General features: G+C 42.0%; 2 protein-coding genes across 2 annotated transcripts; both read left to right on the forward strand.

Annotated features, from left to right (window-relative positions):
* Nucleotides 1–1,887: 1,887 nt before the first annotated feature.
* Nucleotides 1,888–4,683, forward strand: LOC119406407 (gastrula zinc finger protein XlCGF8.2DB-like). The gene is made up of 2 exons (XM_037673151.2): nucleotides 1,888–3,061; nucleotides 3,812–4,683. Exon 1 carries the CDS (start codon nucleotides 2,007–2,009, stop codon nucleotides 3,057–3,059), a length of 1,053 nt encoding a protein of 350 aa, XP_037529079.1. The 5' UTR covers nucleotides 1,888–2,006; the 3' UTR covers nucleotides 3,060–3,061; nucleotides 3,812–4,683.
* Nucleotides 4,684–11,595: 6,912 nt separating this feature from the next.
* On the forward strand, nucleotides 11,596–20,712 carry LOC125760249 (zinc finger protein 239-like). Its single transcript, XM_049420084.1, has 2 exons — nucleotides 11,596–12,297; nucleotides 19,337–20,712. Exons 1-2 carry the CDS (start codon nucleotides 11,920–11,922, stop codon nucleotides 20,018–20,020), a joined length of 1,062 nt encoding a protein of 353 aa, XP_049276041.1. The 5' UTR covers nucleotides 11,596–11,919; the 3' UTR covers nucleotides 20,021–20,712.
* Nucleotides 20,713–22,161: the final 1,449 nt, after the last annotated feature.

Consider the following 22,161-nt stretch of genomic DNA (forward strand, 5'->3'; position numbering starts at 1 on the left):
TTTATGTAGAATTGCAGTTAACAAAAACAACCTTTCGGCTTTATTAAAGCAGATAAGTAAGATATTGTTCGTGCCCAGTCTCTCTTTTTAATTTTTTTAATGGTGGCATATAACACCCATAGAAAAATATCTCTGGCTACGCCACTACTGCGGATACGAAGTCTATGCAGCATGGTTAAAATATATTAGGTCAGAAAAAGCGAAACAATGTTGTAAGTGAAGCTATACAACCTTAAGCATACAGCTGCAAACGACAACTTACAACATTTAACATATAATTCCAACGGTGAAAGCAAAACAATAAGATATTTACAAAGGCAACATATATAAAGAAGCCTCCATGCAACAGGCCTATGGCCTGGCAGATCACCTGACCATGTTCGCTGGATACGCAGACCATTCCACCACCAACTTTTAGACTTCATAAATGAAGTTAATTAGCATGTGTAGTTTTGACACCACGTATTCTTATGCCTAAGAGCATTGTTTTTGAAATAATAAAAACACTTGCCTGCTTAGATTTATAGTATCGATGTTGCATCCAAATTGGAGCTTTATGAATTGGAAGCAGGTGTTTACTATGTACGGACTAGCCGTATTTCTGTAGGAGCGATGGGAACCCACGTGAGATGTACACTGGGTCAGTGCACTGTCATCGTTAAAGGGGCCCTCTAACACTCTTCAACCCCCCATTTTTTACTCGTGGATTGCGTAGACTGAAGTACGGACAAACTAGTGCAGCAAGAACGGCAGCGATAGCGGCACGCAGTACGAAGTTATTCAATTTAGAAAATTCAACATACAAGAAAAAAAAATGCCTACCCTCAACTCGATTTTCGTGGGGTCACGTGACCACATTTCACATCTCTGTTGGGACGTCAGATGGCGCTCCAATGAAATGGGCTGAAAGCTCTTACGTAGGGGAAGCTCGCACACCATTGTTGCTTCTCCTTTCCAACGTATTGTTGACGTCGTTGCCATAGTAATAAATGTGGTTCCTGAAACCCGACTTGTCAGAACTTGAGCGGGCGCTACTGCTTCGAAGCGAGGCTGGCGAGGCTTCGTCTGCTGTTCCTTACAATGACATTCCATGTCATCCCCTCCTCTCATTCTGAGAAGGGAATTTGTGGAGTGGCATGGGCGATTAAACACGGTCGCCGCTACGCGGGTTGTTCGGTGAGCAGCCGACGAATTACAAGTGTGCTGCGACAACAATTCAGCGAAGAGGATTACTTGCACCGTTTCACCAACAATCATGAGCCTACCGCACATGCGGAAAGAGGCAGCTCACAAACGTACAGACTGCAAAAAGAAGGAAGAGGGACAAGCGTTTTATATGAACATCCGAACGGCCAGGCAAAAAAAACCAGAGGCGAAATGGCAACCAGCGCCTCTGTCGTACTTTGTGGTTGTAGTGATATTTTTTCTTGCGACGGGCAGCTATTTGGAGTTCATTGAAAAAGCACAGAAAAGGAAAACGAAACACAATAGTAATCTCAACTTTGATGCAACGCCGTTATTACTTCTAACGTTACATTTATCCATCATAGGTCAGCGCTCATCTTAGTCATTTCCGCCCGCAATAGTTCTGGCAAGCGCCACTACGCGCTGATGCGGTCAGCAGCGATGTAGCGACTTCAACGCGTGATTAAAATACTAAATAATTTGATATCGGTGCTTAGACTTATGCTAAACTTATCCCCAGCCATCAGTCTACGCAACCCGCAAGTAAAAAATGGGGGGTTGAGTAGTGTTGCAGGGCCCCTTTAAGGAAGGCTTGGGTAGGCCAAGTCTACCATGTACTTCACTTACAAGTACAGTGACTCTTGTGTGCCTGGTGCAGCGGTCCAGTTCCTTGCACTGTGTGATGCACTGTTTCACTGACTTGTGGCTATGCAGGTTCCTTGACTACGGCATCCCTGAAGCAGTACAGCTCACTCGTGTCCATACAAGGCAGGCTGCATTCCTGTCGGCAGTGCACCTATGTGACCCAGCACAAGGGAATAATGAAAACACACCTTAGCAGACACACGGCTGAGTGCCCCTTCCAGTGCCACCTGTGTCCGGTGGCATTTACTCGGAGCGACAGTCTCAAAGGGCACATTCGGACCCATACAGGAGTGCATCCATTTTCCTGCGTACACTGCAGTGCATCTTTTTCGCTGAAAGGCAACCTCGTGAGGCAATTGCGCACCCACACAGGAGAGCGTCCCTTTTCCTGTGACCACTGCAATGCATCCTTTTCGTTAAAAAGCAGCCTTGTGAGGCACATGCGCACCCACACAGGAGAGCGTCCCTTTTCCTGTGACCACTGCAGTGCATCCTTTTCACTGAAAGGCAACCTCGTGACACACATGCGCACCCACACAGGAGAGCGTCCCTTTTCCTGTGACCACTGCAATGTATCCTTTTCAGTGAAAAGGAAGCTGACGGAACACTTGCGCACCCACACTGGAGAGCGTCCCTTTCCATGTGACCACTGCAATGCATCCTTTTCGTTAAAAAGCAGCCTTGTGAAGCACATGCGCACCCACACTGGAGAGCGTCCCTTTTCCTGTGACCACTGCAATGCATCCTTTTCGGATAAAAGCAACCTTGTGACACACATGCGCACCCACACAGGAGAGCGTCCCTTTTCCTGTGACCACTGCAGTGCATCCTTTTCACTGAAAGGCAACCTCGTGACACACATGCGCACCCATACAGGAGAGCGTCCCTTTTCCTGTGACCACTGCAATGCATCCTTTTCACTGAAAAGCACTCTAATGGAACACCTGCGCACCCACAGTGGAGAGCGTCCCTTTTCATGTGACCACTGCAATGCATCCTTTTCGTTTAGAAGCAACCTTGTGGTGCACATGCGCACCCACACAGGAGAGCGTCCCTTTTCATGTTACCACTGCAACGCATCCTTTTCAGAAAGATCCAACCTCATGCGTCACATTCGCACACACACAGGAGAGCGCCCCTATTCCTGTGACAACTGCAGTGCATCCTTCTCGCACAAACCCAACTTCACTCGCCACACCTCAAAGTGTCATCCAAGCAAGGCACCCTAAAGGTCAGGGTCTCACAGACCTTTCTTTTTGTGAGAGGCATTACTGATTGATAAATAACAGTTTTATCATGGAAGGTAAACCCTAATGTGCGTCGAACAGTTTTTGAATTTCTCAGAAAGGGAGTTTCTAACAGTATACTGTTTAGAAATCTGTTGTTATTAATTAAAGTTTCTTAGGATATGCCTTCTGGTGACTTAACGGCAGTGCCATGACGTTGAAAGTTTGGTTTACCTTGAATGTGGATTGGCTGAAAATGCATTTATTACTGTGTCACTTCCTTGAAATAGATTTTCTTACCACATTGTTTAGAGAGGAATCTGTCATTGTTAATAAAGACTATGACGCCACTCTAAGCTTTGTGGTTCTTTTTTTTTTCATATTATTCTGTCTGTTCTATATTAACTTGTTTCACTAATATTTTATCCGATGTTCTTCACGAGTTCAAATATCAAGTGATGCTCTTGTGATTCTGCATTCTATGGTTACTTCTACGCAAAAACAAAAGTAATGGGGTGAACATACATATAAAGAGAAACATGGCTGTTGTCATATATTGTCGGAATGGCAATTTGTGGGAGATGTATTTGGGTTGGTGCGCCTTGATCACTACAGTAATGTGGGATAGGCAAAGGTTATGTACTTGTATTACGATTTGGGGAAACCTTTGGTTGCCCGGTGCTGCAGTCCAATTGTGCACATAGTATATGTGACACAATCTGCATTGCTTTCCTCTGTTCCCTGTGGCTTTGCAGGTTCCCTCTCATCGGCATCTCTGGAGCAGTACCATTCTCTTGTGTCCGTACAAGGCCGACTGCATTCCTGTCGGCAGTTGACCTGTGTGACCAAGAACAGCGGACATATGAAAATGCACCTTCGCAGTTGCATGAGCGAGCGCCCTTTCCAGTGCCACCTGTGTCTGGCTACTGTTCACTCGTGACTGTGATCTCAAAAGCCACATTCCCACCAACATGGGGGAGGGTCCCTTTTCCTGTGTTCACTGCAATGCATGCTTTGCGCAGAAAAGTGCACTAAAAGTCCACATGTGTCATCATCCTGCAGAGAAGCCCTGAAGGTCAGGAACATGGACAATATTTTGTGTGTGTGGGTGAAATAGCGGGTTCATTGATTGATTACATTTTTACAGCGAATGATAACTTCTAAAGTGCATCAAAAGGTTTTTGGATGGTTCAGAAATTGTGTTTCTTACAGGATATTGTGTAGTGAGAGATCTATTGTTAATTAATATTTCTCTCTGAGGGCCTTCAAATGACTTTACAGCTATGTCATAATGTTGAATGTTTGGCTTACCTTGGATGTGGATTGCCTAAAAGTGCATTTATTACATTGTAGCTTGCTTGAAGCCACAACATTTATAGGTGGTTAACAAGGAGACTTAAGATATACATATATGTGCAAATAGGGCCAGAGAACACTTTTCACACTCTTGAAATTATATCAACATACTGCACATTCAAACTTAAGTTAGGTTCTTTGTTTTCAGGAGCAGAGGCAGTGGCATTCCCACTGAGCTACTTCCCCTAATACAACTTCACAATCTAGAGAACACGGTATTTCTGTATAAAACCTCTTGATTCCCAAAGCAAACCTTGTTTTCTGTGATCTCAGACTGGTATTCTTTGCCATCAAATATTAAATCATGCACTTCATCCTTGACTATATTATTGCTGGCAGCTTCTAAAACGGTTTTTACTTGCATGCCGTAAATCCGAAGCAAGTGCCGCCCCGCCCCCCCTACGATGAAAGATAATCCAACAAGATTTGGAGGGGGGCCCTTGCTTGGTTGTGGATCAAAATTCAAGGTGGTGGTGAGAATAAAGTCTGCATACCGGTGCTTCTACTTAAATGAAATGCTTTATTGAATACGCGTGCATTCACTGTTTTATTCACCCGTCGGGCACATAAAAACAGCAAATGAAACAGTGAAAATGTGGGTGGGAAGGAGGGGGGAGCTTGCTCGGTCATTGGCGCATATTTCAAATCTCCCGGAAAAGGGAGGGGGCGCTTGCTTGGGATTTCACAGTGCATCACCATGCATAATTATGGTAACTTAAACTGCGCTTGAGATGAGACACCAAAGTAGGAGCAGACAGAAGTTTTGTGATTTCAATAAATAGGTTGTTAGTGTGCGTTCGTCCTATCTCCTTCAACCCTGGTGTCTTGTCCCAAGCGCCATTTAAGTTTACATAATAAGTCTTGCCAACTAGCACCCCAACATATGTTCCTTGAGTTCATCACCATACATGTGGGCGTGTACGTATGTGCTGCACAGATATATATATATATATATATATATATATATATATATATATATATATATATATATATATATATACACTTTCCCCTATACTTTCCTTGGCGTTATTGTCTGTTCTCATTAATATTGTGTCTAACAAAGATAAACGAGCCCTTAAAAATCATCTGCTTTCCTATATATATATATATATATATATATATATATACATATATATATATATATATATATATATATATATATATATATATATATATATGACACACACACCCTGAAGTCTCGGCAAAGCTCATTTCTTGCGTTATCTTGACACAAAAGGTCACATGGTGGGCCGACACTGCTGGGCTGCTGGCTTCAAATCGGGTTGGCTCACCACGGCAGGCTGCGTGACGTAATGCTCCCACCTGCTTCTTTCGTCCGTGTTAGGAAAGCACGTTGCGCAAAACGAGTCGATCGAGTACGAAACCGAAACATCGCTGGCAGATGTAGGATGTAGTGACATCGCCATCACAAAATGGCGACAAGACGCTTTTTTGTGAGCGAGTGGCGAGTCCGCGCTGGCGATTTCGCGTTGGACTGCGGTTTGCCTGCGTCAGATTTGTTGACAGCGAAGTGCGAATGGTGCGCGACCCTTTCATTGTGAAACCTCATCTCAAAGGAATGTTATTTCGCCGGCTGGGGACAGCTACATCGCGTCTGTTTTGCGTCCCGGTAACCTGTGTCCGTGAGTGGTGCAAAGGGGGGTGGTTTACAGCTGCGCGTCGACCAGGATAAGTTTCTACGGATCTAAAATGGGAAAATGTCTGGAACTCAATGACAAGCCTGCAGGCGTTCTCATGCAGCTCCGTGTCAACCAAGCGGCATGAGATCAAAGTGGCACGCGGTCAAAACTGAATCACTGAACAGAAGGAACTGCCAGCACGATAAATATCACTTTCCATAAGGGTGCTTTGTGCTTGCTTTTTTTTTTTGTGATCGTTAATATAGGAGGATGTCATAGTTTTAAAATGTCATTTAGAAGCGCTGTGATTTGATTTTAAGGGAATGATTTTCCGGAAGATCGAATACTTCGAATGGTAATATTCCGGTGCGAATCTAAAAGCAAACACTATTCGAAAAATATTCGCACACCCTTAGTAATTATGCCAGTCTTTGCAAAGAATTGTTTCAGGTTTATGAGTTCTTAACCCTTTCAACAGTGGGCATGTTCATGAAAGTTTAACTTGGAGCAGCGATCTTGTAGATGAGGTGCCACTGGTTTCCGCTTTGGCATTTTTCTTTTGCGCTGCATTATGTTAAGAGTGATAGATGCAGGCTAGCGCAGTGGAAATCTTGTGTTACATCATTAAGCATTTCTTCCTGTTTACCTTTGTGCCTGTATTTTGTGTTCTTTCGAATGAGCAAAATATCAAAATAATCTTGACCAACGACTGTTACCATTTGTTTAAACAATCATTTTGTAAATGCAATTAAATGTGGCTGTGTTCTCATATGTGGTACGATTGTTGCTTTCTGTAATTCTTTACCTTTTATGCCGCTTATCAAGTTTGTGTTTTTTCTTATGCTTATATATTGCTCTGAACCATGTGTGTTCGTGATAATAATGATGCTTTAAAAGGACACTAAAGGCAAATATTAAGTCGACGTTGATTGTTGAAATAACGGTCCAGAAACCTCGTAATGCTACTTTTGTGCCAAGGAAGTGCTTATTTTGAAATAAAATCACGTTTCAGTGGTCGATATTGCGTTAGCGCACTTCAAATCACCCGCCTGAAAGCGCTCTTTCTCACGTCACTGTTGCCGTGCCCAACGTTGCCTGTCTTTACTGCGCGGTAGCGTGCACCATTCGGGCATCCGACAACATCACATGCCTGTGGCATTTTGTCGAACTTTCTGTCAGGGCGACTTTCACGAGCGTGCAAAACACACGCGACAGTACGTGATACCAGAACTACCACTGAGATGCGACCGTGTGAGTGAAGCAGGGTGCCGGGTGAAGCGCAGATTGGTGAAATCGGAACCTTTGAACCACGCGCGCCGTTCCCCATGGCAACACCAAAGAGGTTCTTTTTTACATGAATCAAACAGAAACAAACAAGCATCATATTATTACGTCTTTTGATGCACGGAAGGTTCTTTTTTTATTGCAGCTAGTTTGATTACGAGCGATTAATTGTAGCCGGGCTATCTCACATCACTGGGATCATTTCCAAAATGTCCCGCTCGTGGCGCTCATCGTGTGATACATTTAGCTTAATTTCTCGGTAAGTAGGGCAGTGCTGTTGATAATATAGATATTTAAAAGGTCATACATTGAGCTTTCACTCTGACATAAATTGTTATTTGCCTTTAATGTCCCTTTAATACCTTAAATGCTCGCATTGCTTCGTGAAGTTGATATAGTGCAGTGTAACATTCAAAGTACTGTGATCGTTTTGCCATGTCACATTGGCTTTTCAAATGTGGCTTCAATATAGAGCTATCCTATTCATTCAGGACAGGGATATGGTGGTAAAGTGCAATTGTGCATGGTCATGTGAGTGACTGAAAACGTTATCTCGTTAATAAGTTGCTTTGGGTATTTCATGGTATCATTATGCTTTCACTGAAGAAATAGCAAGACATTAATGGGAATTGTGTAAACTGAACTCACAGAGAGAAACCATCCTTTGTGTAGTGTGCAAAATTGTGCTTGTATTTTTTGCAGAGAGAAACAGTGATGCCATTCTGAGTTTTGTAGATTTTTTTTTTCATTTTTTATATTTTCCTGTCTGTTTTTTTATTTATTTACACATACTGCAGCGCTAAGTGCGCTATGGCAGGAGTGGTAATGTGAGTCACTAATATTTTATTTCATGTGCTTCACGTGTTCAGATATCAGCTGTTGCTCTTGTGGGGCTGCATTCTTTGGTTACTTCCATAGAGCTTCCTAAAATATTTACTTGAGGGAACTGTGGAACTGCAATCGTTCAGCCACCTTGGGTATGACGGGTAGTATATGCATTTGCCTAGCCTTTATGGTTGCAGCTTCGAATGCACTTGTGGCTTTGTTTATTATTGTGGTTTGTTTTTTGTTTCGAATGACAGCATGGCTCATTGTGAGGCTTGAGAGCCGATTTCATTTGGTGAACCTAAAAGGGCGAAAGTAATGTAGTGAGACTGGTGAACTTTAGCTAAACTTCGTCTTCCGATAAAGTATCGGCAAACCACATGGAGCTGTAAGAAGGAAGCTTAGGCAAATCCGTGTACTACCCATCATTTTCATGCTGGCTGGAGTGCCATGCGCTGCAGCTCCCATAGACACTACAGCCACATTTCCCTCTAGTGTGTTACTATGAAACTCTGTCATTGCTTCTGTGCAAAAAACAAAAGCTTAATGGTTTGTTTAATGGCTTAGTACTCAATGTAGCGTACATATATTGATATATAGTATCAGAGTGGCATGTACGGAAAGGCAACTTGTGTTATCATGTCTTGAGCACCGCAGCTTTTGTGTACGGGGCAATGCCAATCTGTGTGAGATGTATTGGGGTCAGTGCACTTGTAGTCGCTACATTATTGCGTCACGTGGGTGAGGACAAGTTCATTTGTTGAAACGTCGGCTTCAACAACATTCCCTCTTCGATGAATTATCATTGCAGCAAGTGAGCTTTACAAAACAAATTAGTGTAGCTTGCACTGAAGGCGCAGTGCTAAAGAGACAGCAGAGCTGATGGGCACCTATGTAGTCCTGGCTTTTGCTGTTTTGCCAACTTTGGGAATCCTCTCTTCCTGCATTCCTTCGATCTGTTTGTGTGTGTGTTTTTTGTCTCTGTTTATTTCTATTTCTTTCTCTCTTTTTGTTTGATTCTCTCTTTCCTTCTTTTATCTTTCGGCCTTTTGTTCTCTATATTTTTCTCTTTCTCTTTCTTTCTATGCTGTGCTTTACTCACGTGTTCTGAGAGCGAAGCGGAAGATGAAAACGACGAAGGAGAGCGCGTGCCGGTTTGTGATGATAGTTTTCTGTTTGTGACGGAGAAATTATGATGAGCTTTCACAGCTTGGCTGTTAAAATTTAATTAGTTACATTTGCATTATTTTGCTTTCAACATTAATATTCCATTATATAGAATGTGCTAGGCTGTGTCTTTCAGTGCATCCTCTGCAGCCCTTGAAGTTCTTTTTATTTTCGTTGACAGTTGTTTCTTCAAAACTTTTGTCTCTCATCTTTTCAAGTTTCCTTGCAAAAATTTCATGCCAGCAATTGCACCTAAAATTCACTCCACGTGCCTGCAAGAAAGAAGGGTGGGGTGGTATCTTACAGTTAGCTTATGCTTGGGATTGTGATTACTCAATTACCAAAGTCCAGTAGTAAGTGCAAAAAATTGTTCATACCTGATTTCCTTACATCAACACCCTGTGTGGTCATTGTTATCAAATCGTAGTACCACTAGTTCTAACAGTTGGCTGATACAGAGCACTGAGATGAGAGAAATACTTAGCACCCTCATTTGCTTATCTGAACATTCGCATCACTTAAGCTTCTGCATTGAATGAGTGCAGATGTTCTGCTATATCATCATCATCATCATTCTCGGCCTGTTTATGCCCACCGCAGGACAAAGGCCTCTCCCAATCATCTCGAGTTTACCCTGACCTACTGTGTACGTTCCGCCAAATTTAGGGGCTGAAATTGATGTTGTGCATTACAGCAGTCTCCTAATTAAATAATTACATATGACTATATAGTGATATCCAAAAAAACGGCAGGAAGTGGAAGATGGAAGCTCCGATGAAAAAATCCGTCAACAGGGGGTGGGTCTCTCCCCCCCACGGTGGCCTCTCCCCCTCCCCCACCCCTTCTCCCTTCTGGTGGAGAGGGCACGAAGCATATGCACACGATAGCTAAGGAAATCAGTTCCAGCCTTGAAGAAGACAAGTCCACTTGTCGAAACGTCGGCTCAAGCACCCACCCCCTGTTTACGGATTTTTTCATATATAGTGATATGTAATTAGAAGCTCGAAAAATCACCCAGTTACAAAGCTACCATGATATGTTACTCATTGCACTTTGTTGACTGCATCTCTGTTTGACGCCAAGGGTAAAACTCTGTGTGGGTGCACTGTGAATGTTTTTGCTGGCTTCAACAGTGATTTCTGTCCCGTTTCAGATGTGCCTATTCCTTCTACGGAGCATCAGAGAAGTTGCACGCTTCGACCTTTGCCAACTTCGCATCACATGAGCCTCATCTTAGACATCAGTCGCCTGATTGCTGTGTTATATTTCAGTTTCATTTGTTGTGAATTTAAAATTGTAAAGATGACTTGGCCATGTTTACATGATGCAGCCGCTGATTGGTTACACTTGTAAATGTTTTTTCTTCTGTAATATTTTCCTGTCTGTTTCATATCAACTTTCACTTTTCACTTTGTATGCTTCATCTGTCCAGATATGAAGTAATGCTTTTACTGTAGTGTATTTTGTGAATGTATCCATGCAAGAAAGTATAATATTTAGTTGAATGGATTAGTGCTTAATGGAGTAGTATGTATTTATTCATTTTTTTTTAATGCATACCATGAATGAAGGGCATAGCCAAGGGGCCGTGTTTCAGGGTTAGATCAACCCCCAAATTTTTCTGAGAGCTGCATACAGCCCTCTTCCTCTCCTTTCCACTCATATTTTTATGTAGATATTGCAGTTAATGAAACAACTAACCTTTTAGATTTATTAAAGCATAAAAGTGACTAAGATATTGTTTGGGCACAGGCTCTCTTACTTTTTATTTCATTTAAAGGTGCCATATAACACCCATAGAAAAGTATCTCTGGCTACACCACTACTGTGGACATGACACTCATGTAGGGCGGTTAAAACATATTAGGTTACAAGAAGGGAAACAATGCTGTAAGTGAAACTATACAACCTTTAGTATACAACTGCAAACTTCCACTTATAACATTTCACATACAATGCAACTGTGAAAGCGAAACAATAAGACGTTTAGAAAGGGAACACATACATAGAAACCTTGATGCAACACGCCCATGGCCTGGTTGAACACCTATGTTCACTGGATACACGGACCATTCCACCACACACTGTTCAATTCAATTCAGTTTTTAGACTTCATAAAGGAAGCTAACTTGCACGTGTAGTTTTGACAATGCATATTCTTATGCCTAAGGGAAATGTTTTGAAAGAGTAATAAAAAAACTTTCCTGTTTAGCTTTATAGTATCGTCGTTGCACCCAAATTGGAGCCTTATGTATCGGAAGGAGGTGTTTGCGTTAAGGAGTACTGTATTTGTGTAGAGAGGTGGGAACCCACGTGAGATGTATGCGAGACCAGTGCACTGTCATCGTCAAAGCAGGGCAGGGTAGGCCAAGGCTACCATATACTTCACTTACAAGTGCAACGACTTTCGTTTGCGTGGTGCTGCAGCCCAGTTCCTTGTTCTGTATGACACATGGTTTGCATTGACTTCTTGTGGCCATGCAGGTTCCTCGTCTACAGCTTCCCTGGATCAGTACTACTCCCTCGTGTCCGTAGGAGGTGGACTGCATTCCTGCCGACAGTGCAACTATGTGACCAAAGACAGAAAAAACATGAAGAGACACGTTCGCATACACACTGGCGAGCGCCCCTATCAGTGCCACCTGTGTCCAGCTGCATTCGCTCGGCGCACCACTCTTAGAGAGCACATTTTTAGCCACAAGGGAGAGCGTCCCTTTTCCTGTGACCACTGCAATGCATCCTTTTCAGAAAGATCCAACCTCCTGCGTCACATTCGCACACACACAGGAGAGCGCCCCTATTCCTGTGACAACTGCAGTGCATCCTTTTCAGAAAGATCCAACCTCATGCGTCACATTCGCACACACACACGAGAGCGCCTCTATTCCTGTGACAACTGCAGTGCATCCTTCTCACACAAACCCAACTTCACTCGCCACACCTCAAAGTGTCATCCAAGCAAGATGCCCTAAAGGTCAGGGTTACAGAGACCTTTCTTTTTGTGAGAGGCATTACTGATTGATAAATGACTAACACCTAATCCACATCGAACAGTTCTTGGATGCCTCGAGGGGAAGTTTGTTACAGTATATTGCTTAGAAATCTGTTATTGTGGATGAAAGTTTCTTAAAATGTGGCTTCAGGTGACTTAAAAGCTATGCCATGATGTTGAAAGTTTTAGATTGCCTTGATTATGGATTGGGTGATCATGCACTGATTATTGTGTCACTTTCTTGAAATGGAAACTTTTACAGCATATTGTTTAAAGTGACATCTGTCGTTGATGAAAACTATGATGTCATTCTAAGCTCTGAGATTTTTTTGTATTTCATATTTTCCTGTCTGTTTTATATTAAGGTGGTATGGTCAACAAAATAGGTCGTCATGGTTTTTGTCAGTAACTGTCCCATATTTCTTTTTCAAATCTTGCATGTTCGATAAGAAAGCTATTGGCCTTCACATTGTGTAATTTTTACCCCATAGCTTTTCTTAGTTCTTTGTACTCGCGTGCCAAATTTCGGACTAGACTGTAAAATGAAATGTACCTTTTCTCAAAAATGAAAAAATTTATGGCTGTGAAATTTTGCATCTTAATTCTACATAACAGTGGCATTAACCTCTAGCTAGAAGAACGCAGTGTTGCATTTATTTCACAAGAAAAAAAATATTGTCCTCACTTCTTACGTCTTGTAAGAAAGACTAAACTCTAATTAACTTTTTTTTCTTAATGATTGCTCACACATTTTTTCAAAATTTTAGGTTTAGACTATTTGGGAGAGATTTAAGTATAACCTGGCAAAATGTCAGTGCAATCAGTCGAATAGTTTTCCAGGAAAGGCACATAAAGTAAGGATCATTTTAAGAGACTCATCATGAGAAAAACACGCTTTTATTCACAAAAACACGCATGGAATATGCTTGCAAGCCAGAGCAATCACTATACTATAAAAGCATCTCTAGTGGGACAATTTTCAATGAGAGCTTATGAAAATGCAGGTAAAGAACATATTTAACCGATCTAGCCATATTTGTTATACAAAAAATATATGCACAGAAACAGTGATAGAAAACTACATGTCAACAAACCCTCGCATCCAACTCAAGGTGCCATTATTGGCACCATTTTTAAATGGCTTCGAGCACTCCTACGCATTCGCCTGCGTCCAGTTTCTCTCCTCAGCGAGTGTATTCTTTCTTACTAATGAAATAAAAACATAGCTTTTCTGATCGATTTACCCTACCATACCCCTTTAACTTCTTCCTCTAATATTTTATTTCAAGTGCTTCATGTGTTCAGATATCAAGTGATGCTCATGTGATGCTGCATTCTATGATTAATTCTATATAGAGACAAAAGCCTAATGGTTTGCTTAATTGGTTAGTGCTTTATGGGGTTACATAGACAGAAAAACTTGGGTGTTTTAATGTAGTACCCGAATGGCAACTGGTGTTCACATCTACTGAGCAAAGCAGTATTTGTGTACGGAACAATGGCAATTTCTGTTACATGTATTGGGGTACATCCACGGTAATCGCTACTGTAACGTGTAACTTGGATGGGCAAAGGTTATGTACTTCTGTTACAATTTGGGGAAACCTTCGGTTCTCCGGTGCTGCAATCCTGTTGCGCACAGTATGTGACACGACTTCCACTGCATCCCTCTGCTCCCTGTAGCTTTGCAGGTTCCTCGTTTTCGACATCTCTGGACCAGTACCATTCGCTTATGTCCATACAAGGCTGACTGCATTCCTATCGGCAGTGTTCCTTTGTGACCAAGGACAGATCGCACATCAAAGAGCACCTTCGCAAACACACAGGCGAGCACCCCTTCCAGTGCCACCCGTGTCTGTCTTCGTTCACTCAAAACTGCGACCTCAGAAACCACATTCGCGTCCATACAGGGGAGCGTCCTATTTCCTGCGTCCACTGCAATGAATCCTTTCGTCGAAAAACCACGTTTCGAAGTACATGTGCAAGCACAGCCGCACAAGAGAGCATCCCTTTTCCTGCGTCCACTGCAATGTATGCTTTTCACAGAAAGACGCACTAAAAGGCCACGTGTGTCGTCATGCAAAGAAGCCCTAAAGGTCAGGGGCAGAGACATTTTTTTTTGGTGGTGACGCAGAGGGTTTATTGATTGATTAAATTTTTATGGTGAATTATAGCCTCTGAAATGCATCAAAGGATTTTCGGATTCCTCAGAAACGGTGTGTTCTACAGTGTATTGCGTAGGGAGAAATCTTGTTAGGGAAAATTTCTCTATTAGTGCCTTCCAATGACATTACAGCTATGTTAGAATGTTGAATGTTTGGCTTACCTCGAATGTGGATTGCCTAAAAGCGCATTTATGATGGTGTAGCTTGCTTGAGGCAGGGATGCAACAGCTGCACCAATTGCGCCAATTTGATACAATTCCTTATTTTTGCGCCAAGCTGAGCCAAAACCGTGAAATTTGTTGAAATTGCGCCACGCTGCGCCAACATGCCCGACCAGCTTCAACATTTTCTCAGTTGCGCAAATTTTAGTTATAAATGGAGGCCGCGTTGGTCATCTGCAGTGTGGACATCATTATCCCATACAGAGGTGCAGACCCTAACCCCCCCCCTCCCCGCGAAATAAAAGAGAAAAGGCACAGTTTCACCGCTAGGACAGTAATGAATGCGATAGGAACAAATTGTAATGTTACACGAAGTGAAGCTGGCAGCAAACTCATTTGTATCCGATCTCGCATAACTCTACGAAACTTTGGTGTAAGAGAATACGGCTGCTCCAAGGTAAGATGCTATTTGTGCACAGTGTCTTCGCATTGAAAGCGCAGCATTGAAAGCACGTAGCAGGATATACGAGCCATCCGCTGATGGCTGCCGAGATAGCGCATGCGCGAGCGCCCTTAGAATCAAAGTACAAAGTTGCTGCTGGATAGACAGCCCCCCCCCCCCCTCACGTCTTTTCGTGCTTGTTCAAGACGGGCGGGGCGGCGTTTCCTCTCTGCTTTGACGACAGGCCTCCCGCGTGGAGTGGTGTTATCGCATGCGCCCTCTGAGCGACGGAGATGCACTGGCTCATTTGATCTCTGCTTCAGCCGCGTTTGCACCCGCACTCGCGAGCTGGAACATACTATGCGCGGGAGGATGTTATCAATTTGGACTTTAGACGGGATGTGACGGCAAAAACCAGTCGAGAGCGTCCATGTAATTGCTATCGCAATGAAAAAGGACAGTGTTCTCAAATTTCCTGATGCTTGTTTTATTGCGTGCAGAACGTTTTTTAAGCCACTTTTGCCACAGTACACTGGTGTCCTGCAGAAAGGCCTATTGAGATATAGAAGGGATTATTGGTACTAGCTGTCAGGGACACAGCACATTTTGTTCCTCAATTACTAATTCGTGCATGCGCCGTGTAATTACGAGTACTAGTATGATCGCTGAAGTCTAAAAAATTATTGCCAATCATTTGGAGCTGCTGTGTATGGTGTTTCTGCGGCATTGAGAAACAAATAGACAATAGCATACACCAGTTTTCTTTTTTCACCACCCCCACTTGCTCTTGCTTTACGAATCTCCCGAATTTTGTGGTTGCCAGGTTCGCAGGTCCACATTAGCATTTGCGGTGCCTGTCGAATTATTTGACAGGCCCTTCAAACGCTAATGTGGACTTATAATCATTGTTTGCGCTGTGGGGTGGCTTAACACACTGCTTTTATTGAAATAGCAGCGTTCACGTGCACTGTGCACGAGTTAGCTAATGTTGAATGGTTTGTACATATTTTTGTTTTATTTTCTAAAAGTAAGCCTTCTTTGTTATACTGCTCCAAATTTGGGATATTGTGCTAAAAAATTCAGGCTTTTATTTCGTAACCTGCTCTAAATTTGTGTTTTTGTGCTCCAAAAGCAACATTTTGCTGCTCCAAAAATTGCTCCAAATCCTACTTCGGATGTTGCACCACTGTTGAGGCCTTGAGGAGTTAGTTCCTTTATTGTTTAGAAGCAGAAGCAGTGACATTCCCACTCAGCTACTTCTCCTAATGGAACATTACAATAAATAGAGCACAGTTTTTCTTAATGAAACCTCTGAATTCCCAAAGCAAACAGTAACTACGATAAAGTGACAACCTTTTTTTGGGTGATTTCATACAGGTATGCTCTGCCATCAAATATAAAATCATGAACTTCACCTTTCACTACATCGTATCTGGTGGCGTCCTAAACAGTTGTTACGAACATACATAACCTGATTAAACAAAATTGTGTGTGTATGTATGTGCTGTATATACATATATATATAAGTATAACAGTACAGCCGCGTTTCCTTCTCCTTGTCATTTTATGTTTCTTGTAAACCAATTGTTTATAAATTAATTTTGTTGCTGCGTTGAAGTGTGCACTGTTGATGTTGTTAGTTATGTTTCCTATTTATTCCTGTTATGTTTGTACTCACATGTGTAATCCTACACTAGTGGATATATAATTGATATGGTAAATTGTACTTTTCCTTAATCGTACACCCTATGTGATGTACGTCTTGTCCCCTTTCTTTTTTTATGTCGTTTGTATTCTCTCTCTGTTTTTACCTTAATGATTAATTTTTTGTTCTTCATGCTTATACTTCATGTACTAACAGGAGGTCCCTCTGACAGTTTTTACTTTCAGACCTCCCTCTGTATCATATTTACCTTGTAATAATATCTAATGCTAATAAATTGATTGATTGAATGAGTGCGTGGTTGCAGCAATAAGTAGCCAGGCATTCTTGTTTTTTGATTAGCCCCCCAGTAACCTCCTGTACCACTACCAACTCTATAAAAATGTGTTTTTATTCAGTGATGAAACTGACTTGCAATACTTCTGTTCGACAGATGCATAGCAGTAACCAAAGCTGGCAATGCTGTACCGAGTCTGGCTCAATTCCTCGGACACAATGCATGCAGTACGTATTGGTAAACAGAAAACAAGGCCGCCATGATCAGGGGCACCATAATTCAGCCAAGCTGTTGCCCTGCTTTCGTGCAACATGAAGTAGGCTTAGAAGACAAGTCCGTTTGTCGAAACGTCGGCTCGAATGACATTCCCTGTTACACAAATTATCATTGCTGCAAGAGAGTAATTAGCTATCACAAAAATTTGATTGTTACATTAATATGATTTCACTTTCCACATTAGTGTTCCATTATAAGTGTAGAATGAGCTAGCCTGTGTCTTTCAGTGCTTCCTCTGTAGCCCTAGATGTTCTGTTTATGGGCGCTGGCAGTTGTTTTTTCAAAACTTGTGTCTGTCATCTTTTCTTGTTCCATTGTAAAAATTTCATGCCAGCAATACACCTAAAATTCATTCCACGTGCCTGCAAGAAAGAAAGGTAGTGTCATACAGTTAGGTTATGCTTGGGATTGTAATTACTCAGTCAACGAAGTGATGCAGAAAGTGCAAAAAACTCTTCATACTTGATTTCCTTACATCAACACCCTGCGTGGTCATTGTTATCAAATCGTAGTACCACCAGTTTTGATAGTTGGCCAGTAAGGAGCACTAAGACGAGAGAAATACTGAGCACCCTCGTTTGCTTATCTGGACATTCGCATCACTTATGCTTCTGCATTAAATGAGTGCAGATGTTCTGCTATATCATCACCATTCTCAGCCTGTTTATGCCCACCGCAGGACAAAGGCCTCTCTCAATAATCTCCAGTTTATGTTATCCTACTGTGTACTTCCCTCGAAATTTAGGTGCTGAAATTTATGTTGTGCACTAGAGCAGTCTGCTAAATAAATGATCTGACTATATAGTGATATGTAATTAGAAGCTCGAAAAATCACCCAGTTACAAAGCTACCACGATATGTTACTCATTACACTTTGTTGACTGCATCCCTGTTTGATGCCGAGGGTAAAACTCTGTGTGGGTGCACTGTAAATGTTTTTGCTGGCTTCAACAGTGATTTCCGTCTCGTTTCAGATGTGTCTATTCCTTCTACGGAGCATCAGAGAAGTTGCACGCTTCGAACTTTGCCGATTTCGCATCACACGAGCCTCCTCTTAGACATCAGTCGCCTGATTGCTGTGTTATATTTCAGTTTCATTCGTTGTGGATTTAAAATTGTGACGTTTATTTGGCCATGTTTATGAGCTGCTTCTTCTGATTGGTTACATTTGTAAATAGTTTCTCTTCTGTAATATCTTCCTGTCTGTTTCTTATCAACTTTGACTAATATTTCACTTTGTATGCTTCATCTGTTCGGATATGAAGTAATGCTTTTACCTTGCTGTATTGTGTGAATGCATCTATGCAAGAAAGTGTAACAATTAGTTGAATGGATTAGTGGATATCATGAACCAAGCGCATAGCCAGTGGGCTGTGTTTCAGGGCTAGGTCACACCCCAAAATTTTCTGAGAGTTCCATGCATACCTTCCTCTGATTCTTCTTTCCACTCCTATTTTTATGTAGATGTCGCAGTTAAAAAAACTAACCTTTCGATTTTATTATAGCAGAAAAGTGAATAAGATAATGTTTGGGAACAGTCTACGGGTGTATAACACCCGTAGAAAAGTATCTCTGGCTACGCCACTACTGTGGACACGACGTCCATGCAGGGCGGTTAAAACACAATAGGTCACAAAAAGTGTAACAACGCTGTCAGTGAAACTATGCAACATTAAGGATATAACTGGAAGCTACCACTTACAACATTTACCTTACAATGCAACTGTGAAAGCAAAAGAATAAGACGTTTACGAAGGCAACACATACAGAGAAACCGTCATGCAACAGGCCTATGGCATGGTTGACCAGATGCGTATTCTTATGCCTAAGTGCAATGTTTTCAAATAGTAATAAAAGAACTTGCCTGTTTAGCTTTATAGTATCGTCGTTGCACCCAAATTGGAGCTTTTTGTATTGGAAGGAGGTGTTTGCATTAAGGAGTACTGTATTTGTGTAGAGAGGTGGTAACCCATGTGAGATGTATGCGAGACCAGTGCACTATCATCGTCAAAGCAGGGCAGGGTAGGCCAAGGCTACCATATACTTCACTTACAAGTGCAACGACTTTCATTTGCATGGTGCTGCAGCCCAGTTCCTTGTACTGTATGACACATGGTTTGCATTGACTTCTTGTGGCCATGCAGGTTCCTCGTCTACAGCTTCCCTGGATCAGTACTACTCCCTCGTGTCCGTAGGAGGTGGACTGCATTCCTGCCGACAGTGCAACTATGTGACCAAAGACAGAAAAAACATGAAGAGACACGTTCGCATACACACTGGCGAGCGCCCCTATCAGTGCCACCTGTGTCCAGCTGCATTCGCTCGGGGCACCACTCTTAGAGTGCACATTTTTACCCACAAGGGAGAGCGTCCCTTTTCCTGTGACCACTGCAATGCATCCTTTTCAGAAAGATCCAACCTCATGCGTCACATTCGCACACACACAGGAGAGCGCCCCTATTCCTGTGACAACTGCAGTGCATCCTTTTCAGAAAGATCCAACCTCATGCATCACATTCGCACACACACAGGAGAGCGTCCCTTTTCCTGTGACCACTGCAATGCATCCTTTTCAGTTAGATCCAACCTCATGCGTCACATTCGCACACACACAGGAGAGCGCCGCTATTCCTGTGACAACTGCAGTGCATCCTTCTCACACAAACCCAACTTCACTCGCCACACCTCAAAGTGTCATCCAAGCAAGATGCCCTAAAGATCAGTGTTACAGAGACCTTTCTTTTTGTGAGAGGCATTACTGATTGATAAATGACTATTTTATAGCGGAAGGTAACACCTAATCCACATCGAACAGTTCTTGGATGTCTCGAGGGGCAGTTTGTTACAGTATATTGCTTAGAAATCTGTTATTGTGGATGAAAGTTTCTTAAAATGTGGCTTCAGGTGACCTGAAAGCTATGCCATGATGTTGAAAGTTTTAGATTGCCTTGATTATGGATTGGGTGATCATGCACTGATTACTGTGTCACTTTCTTGAAATGGAAACTTTTACAGCCTATTGTTTAAAGTGACATCTGTCATTGTTGATGAAAGCTATGATGTCATTCTAAGCTCTGAGATTTTTTTGTATTTCATATTTTCCTGTCTGTTTTATATTAAGGTGGTATGGTCAACAAAATAGGTCGTCATGGTTTTTGTCAGAAACTGTCCCATATTTCTTTTTGAAATCTTGCATGGTCAATAAGAAAGCAATTGGCCTTCACATTGTGTAATTTTTGCCCCATAGCTTTTCTTACTTACTTGTACTTGTATACCAAATTTCGGACTCGGTGGTAAAATGAAATGCACCTTTTCTCAAAAATGAAAAAATTTATGGCTGTTAAATTTTGCATCTTAATTCTACATAACAGTGGCATTAACCTCTATCTAGAAGAACGCAGTGTTGCATTTATTTCACAATAAAAAATATTGTCCTCACTTGTCACGTCTCGTAAGAAAAACTAGACTTTAATTAATTTTTTTTTCTTAATGATTGCTCTCACAGTTTTTCAAAATTTTAGGTTTAGACTATTTGGAAGAGATTTAAGTATAACCTGCGAAAATTTCAATGGAATCAGTAGAGTAGTTTTTCAGGAAAGGCACATCAAGTCGGGATAATTTTGAAAGACTGATCGTGAGAAAAAATGGGCAAAAAACAGCGCGCAGACGGACGGGACGAAGAAAGGGATACACAGAACAAGCGCTGACTCTCAACTGTTAACTCAACTGTTTTTTTCCTTGTTAAGGTACCTTGCCAGCTCCTCTGCCCATGTTCTTGATGCTTATCATTTGTGTATAAATAATTTGCATATGCCTAATAACCACAGTTGAGAGTCAGCGCTTGTTCTGTGTATCCCTTTCTTCGTCCCGTCCGTCTGCGCGCTGTTTTTTGCCCATTATGTATCACCAACTAGCCCAACTTTCAGTCCTGCTGCGTGAGAAAAACACGCTTTTATTTACAAAAACACGCAGGGAAAATGCTTACAAGCAAGAGCAATCACTATACTATAAAAGCATCCCTAGTGGGACAATTTTCAATGAGAGCTTATGAAAATGCAGGTAAAGAACATATTTAACCAATCTAGCCATATTTGTTATACAAAAAATATACGCACAGAAACAGGGATAGAAAACAACATGTCAACTAAAGTTCGCATCCAACTCAAGGTGCCATTATTGGCACCATTTTTAAATGGCTTCGAGCACTCCTACGCATTCGCCTGTGTCCAGTTTCTCTCCTCAGAGAGTGTATTCCTTCTTACTAATGCAATAAAAAAATAGCTTTTCTGATCGATTTATCCTACCATACCCCTTTAACTTCTTTCTCTAATATTTTATTTCAAGTGCTTCGTGTGTTCAGATATCAAGTGATGCTCATGTGATGCTGCATTCTATGATTACGTCTATATAGAGACAAAAGCTTAGTGGTTTGCTTAATTGGTTAGTGCCTTATGGGGTATACATAGATAGAGAAACTTGGATGTTGTAATGTAGTATCCGAATGGCAACTGGTGTTCACATCTACTGAGCTAAGCAGTATTGGTGTACGGAACAATGGCAATTTCTGTTACATGTATTGGGGTACATCCACGGTAATCGCTACTGTAACGTGTAACTTGGATAGGCAAAGGTTATGTACTTCTGTTACAATTTGGGGAAACCTTCGGTTCTCCGGTGCTGCAGTCCTGTTGCGCACAGTATGTGACACGATTTCCACTGCATTCCTCTGCTCCCTGTAGCTTTGCAGGTTCCTCGTTTTCGACATCTCTGGAACCGTACCATTCGCTTGCATACCTGCCAAGTCTCTTGGATTACCCGGGAGACTCCTGGACTTTGAACGTTTCTCCCGGTTGGACG

This window comes from Rhipicephalus sanguineus, chromosome 10 (assembly GCF_013339695.2).
Source record: "Rhipicephalus sanguineus isolate Rsan-2018 chromosome 10, BIME_Rsan_1.4, whole genome shotgun sequence".
Classification (NCBI taxonomy): Eukaryota; Metazoa; Arthropoda; class Arachnida; order Ixodida; family Ixodidae; genus Rhipicephalus; species Rhipicephalus sanguineus.

Coding starts and splice junctions, on each gene's coding strand:
- LOC125760249 (XM_049420084.1), top strand. CDS start 11,920: ATGAAGAGACACGTTCGCATACACACTGGCGAGCGCCCCTATCAGTGC. Junction 12,298..19,336: donor GTCATCCAAGCAAGATGCCC/TAAAGGTCAGGG, acceptor GGGTAGGCCAAG/GCTACCATATACTTCACTTA.
- LOC119406407 (XM_037673151.2), top strand. CDS start 2,007: ATGAAAACACACCTTAGCAGACACACGGCTGAGTGCCCCTTCCAGTGC.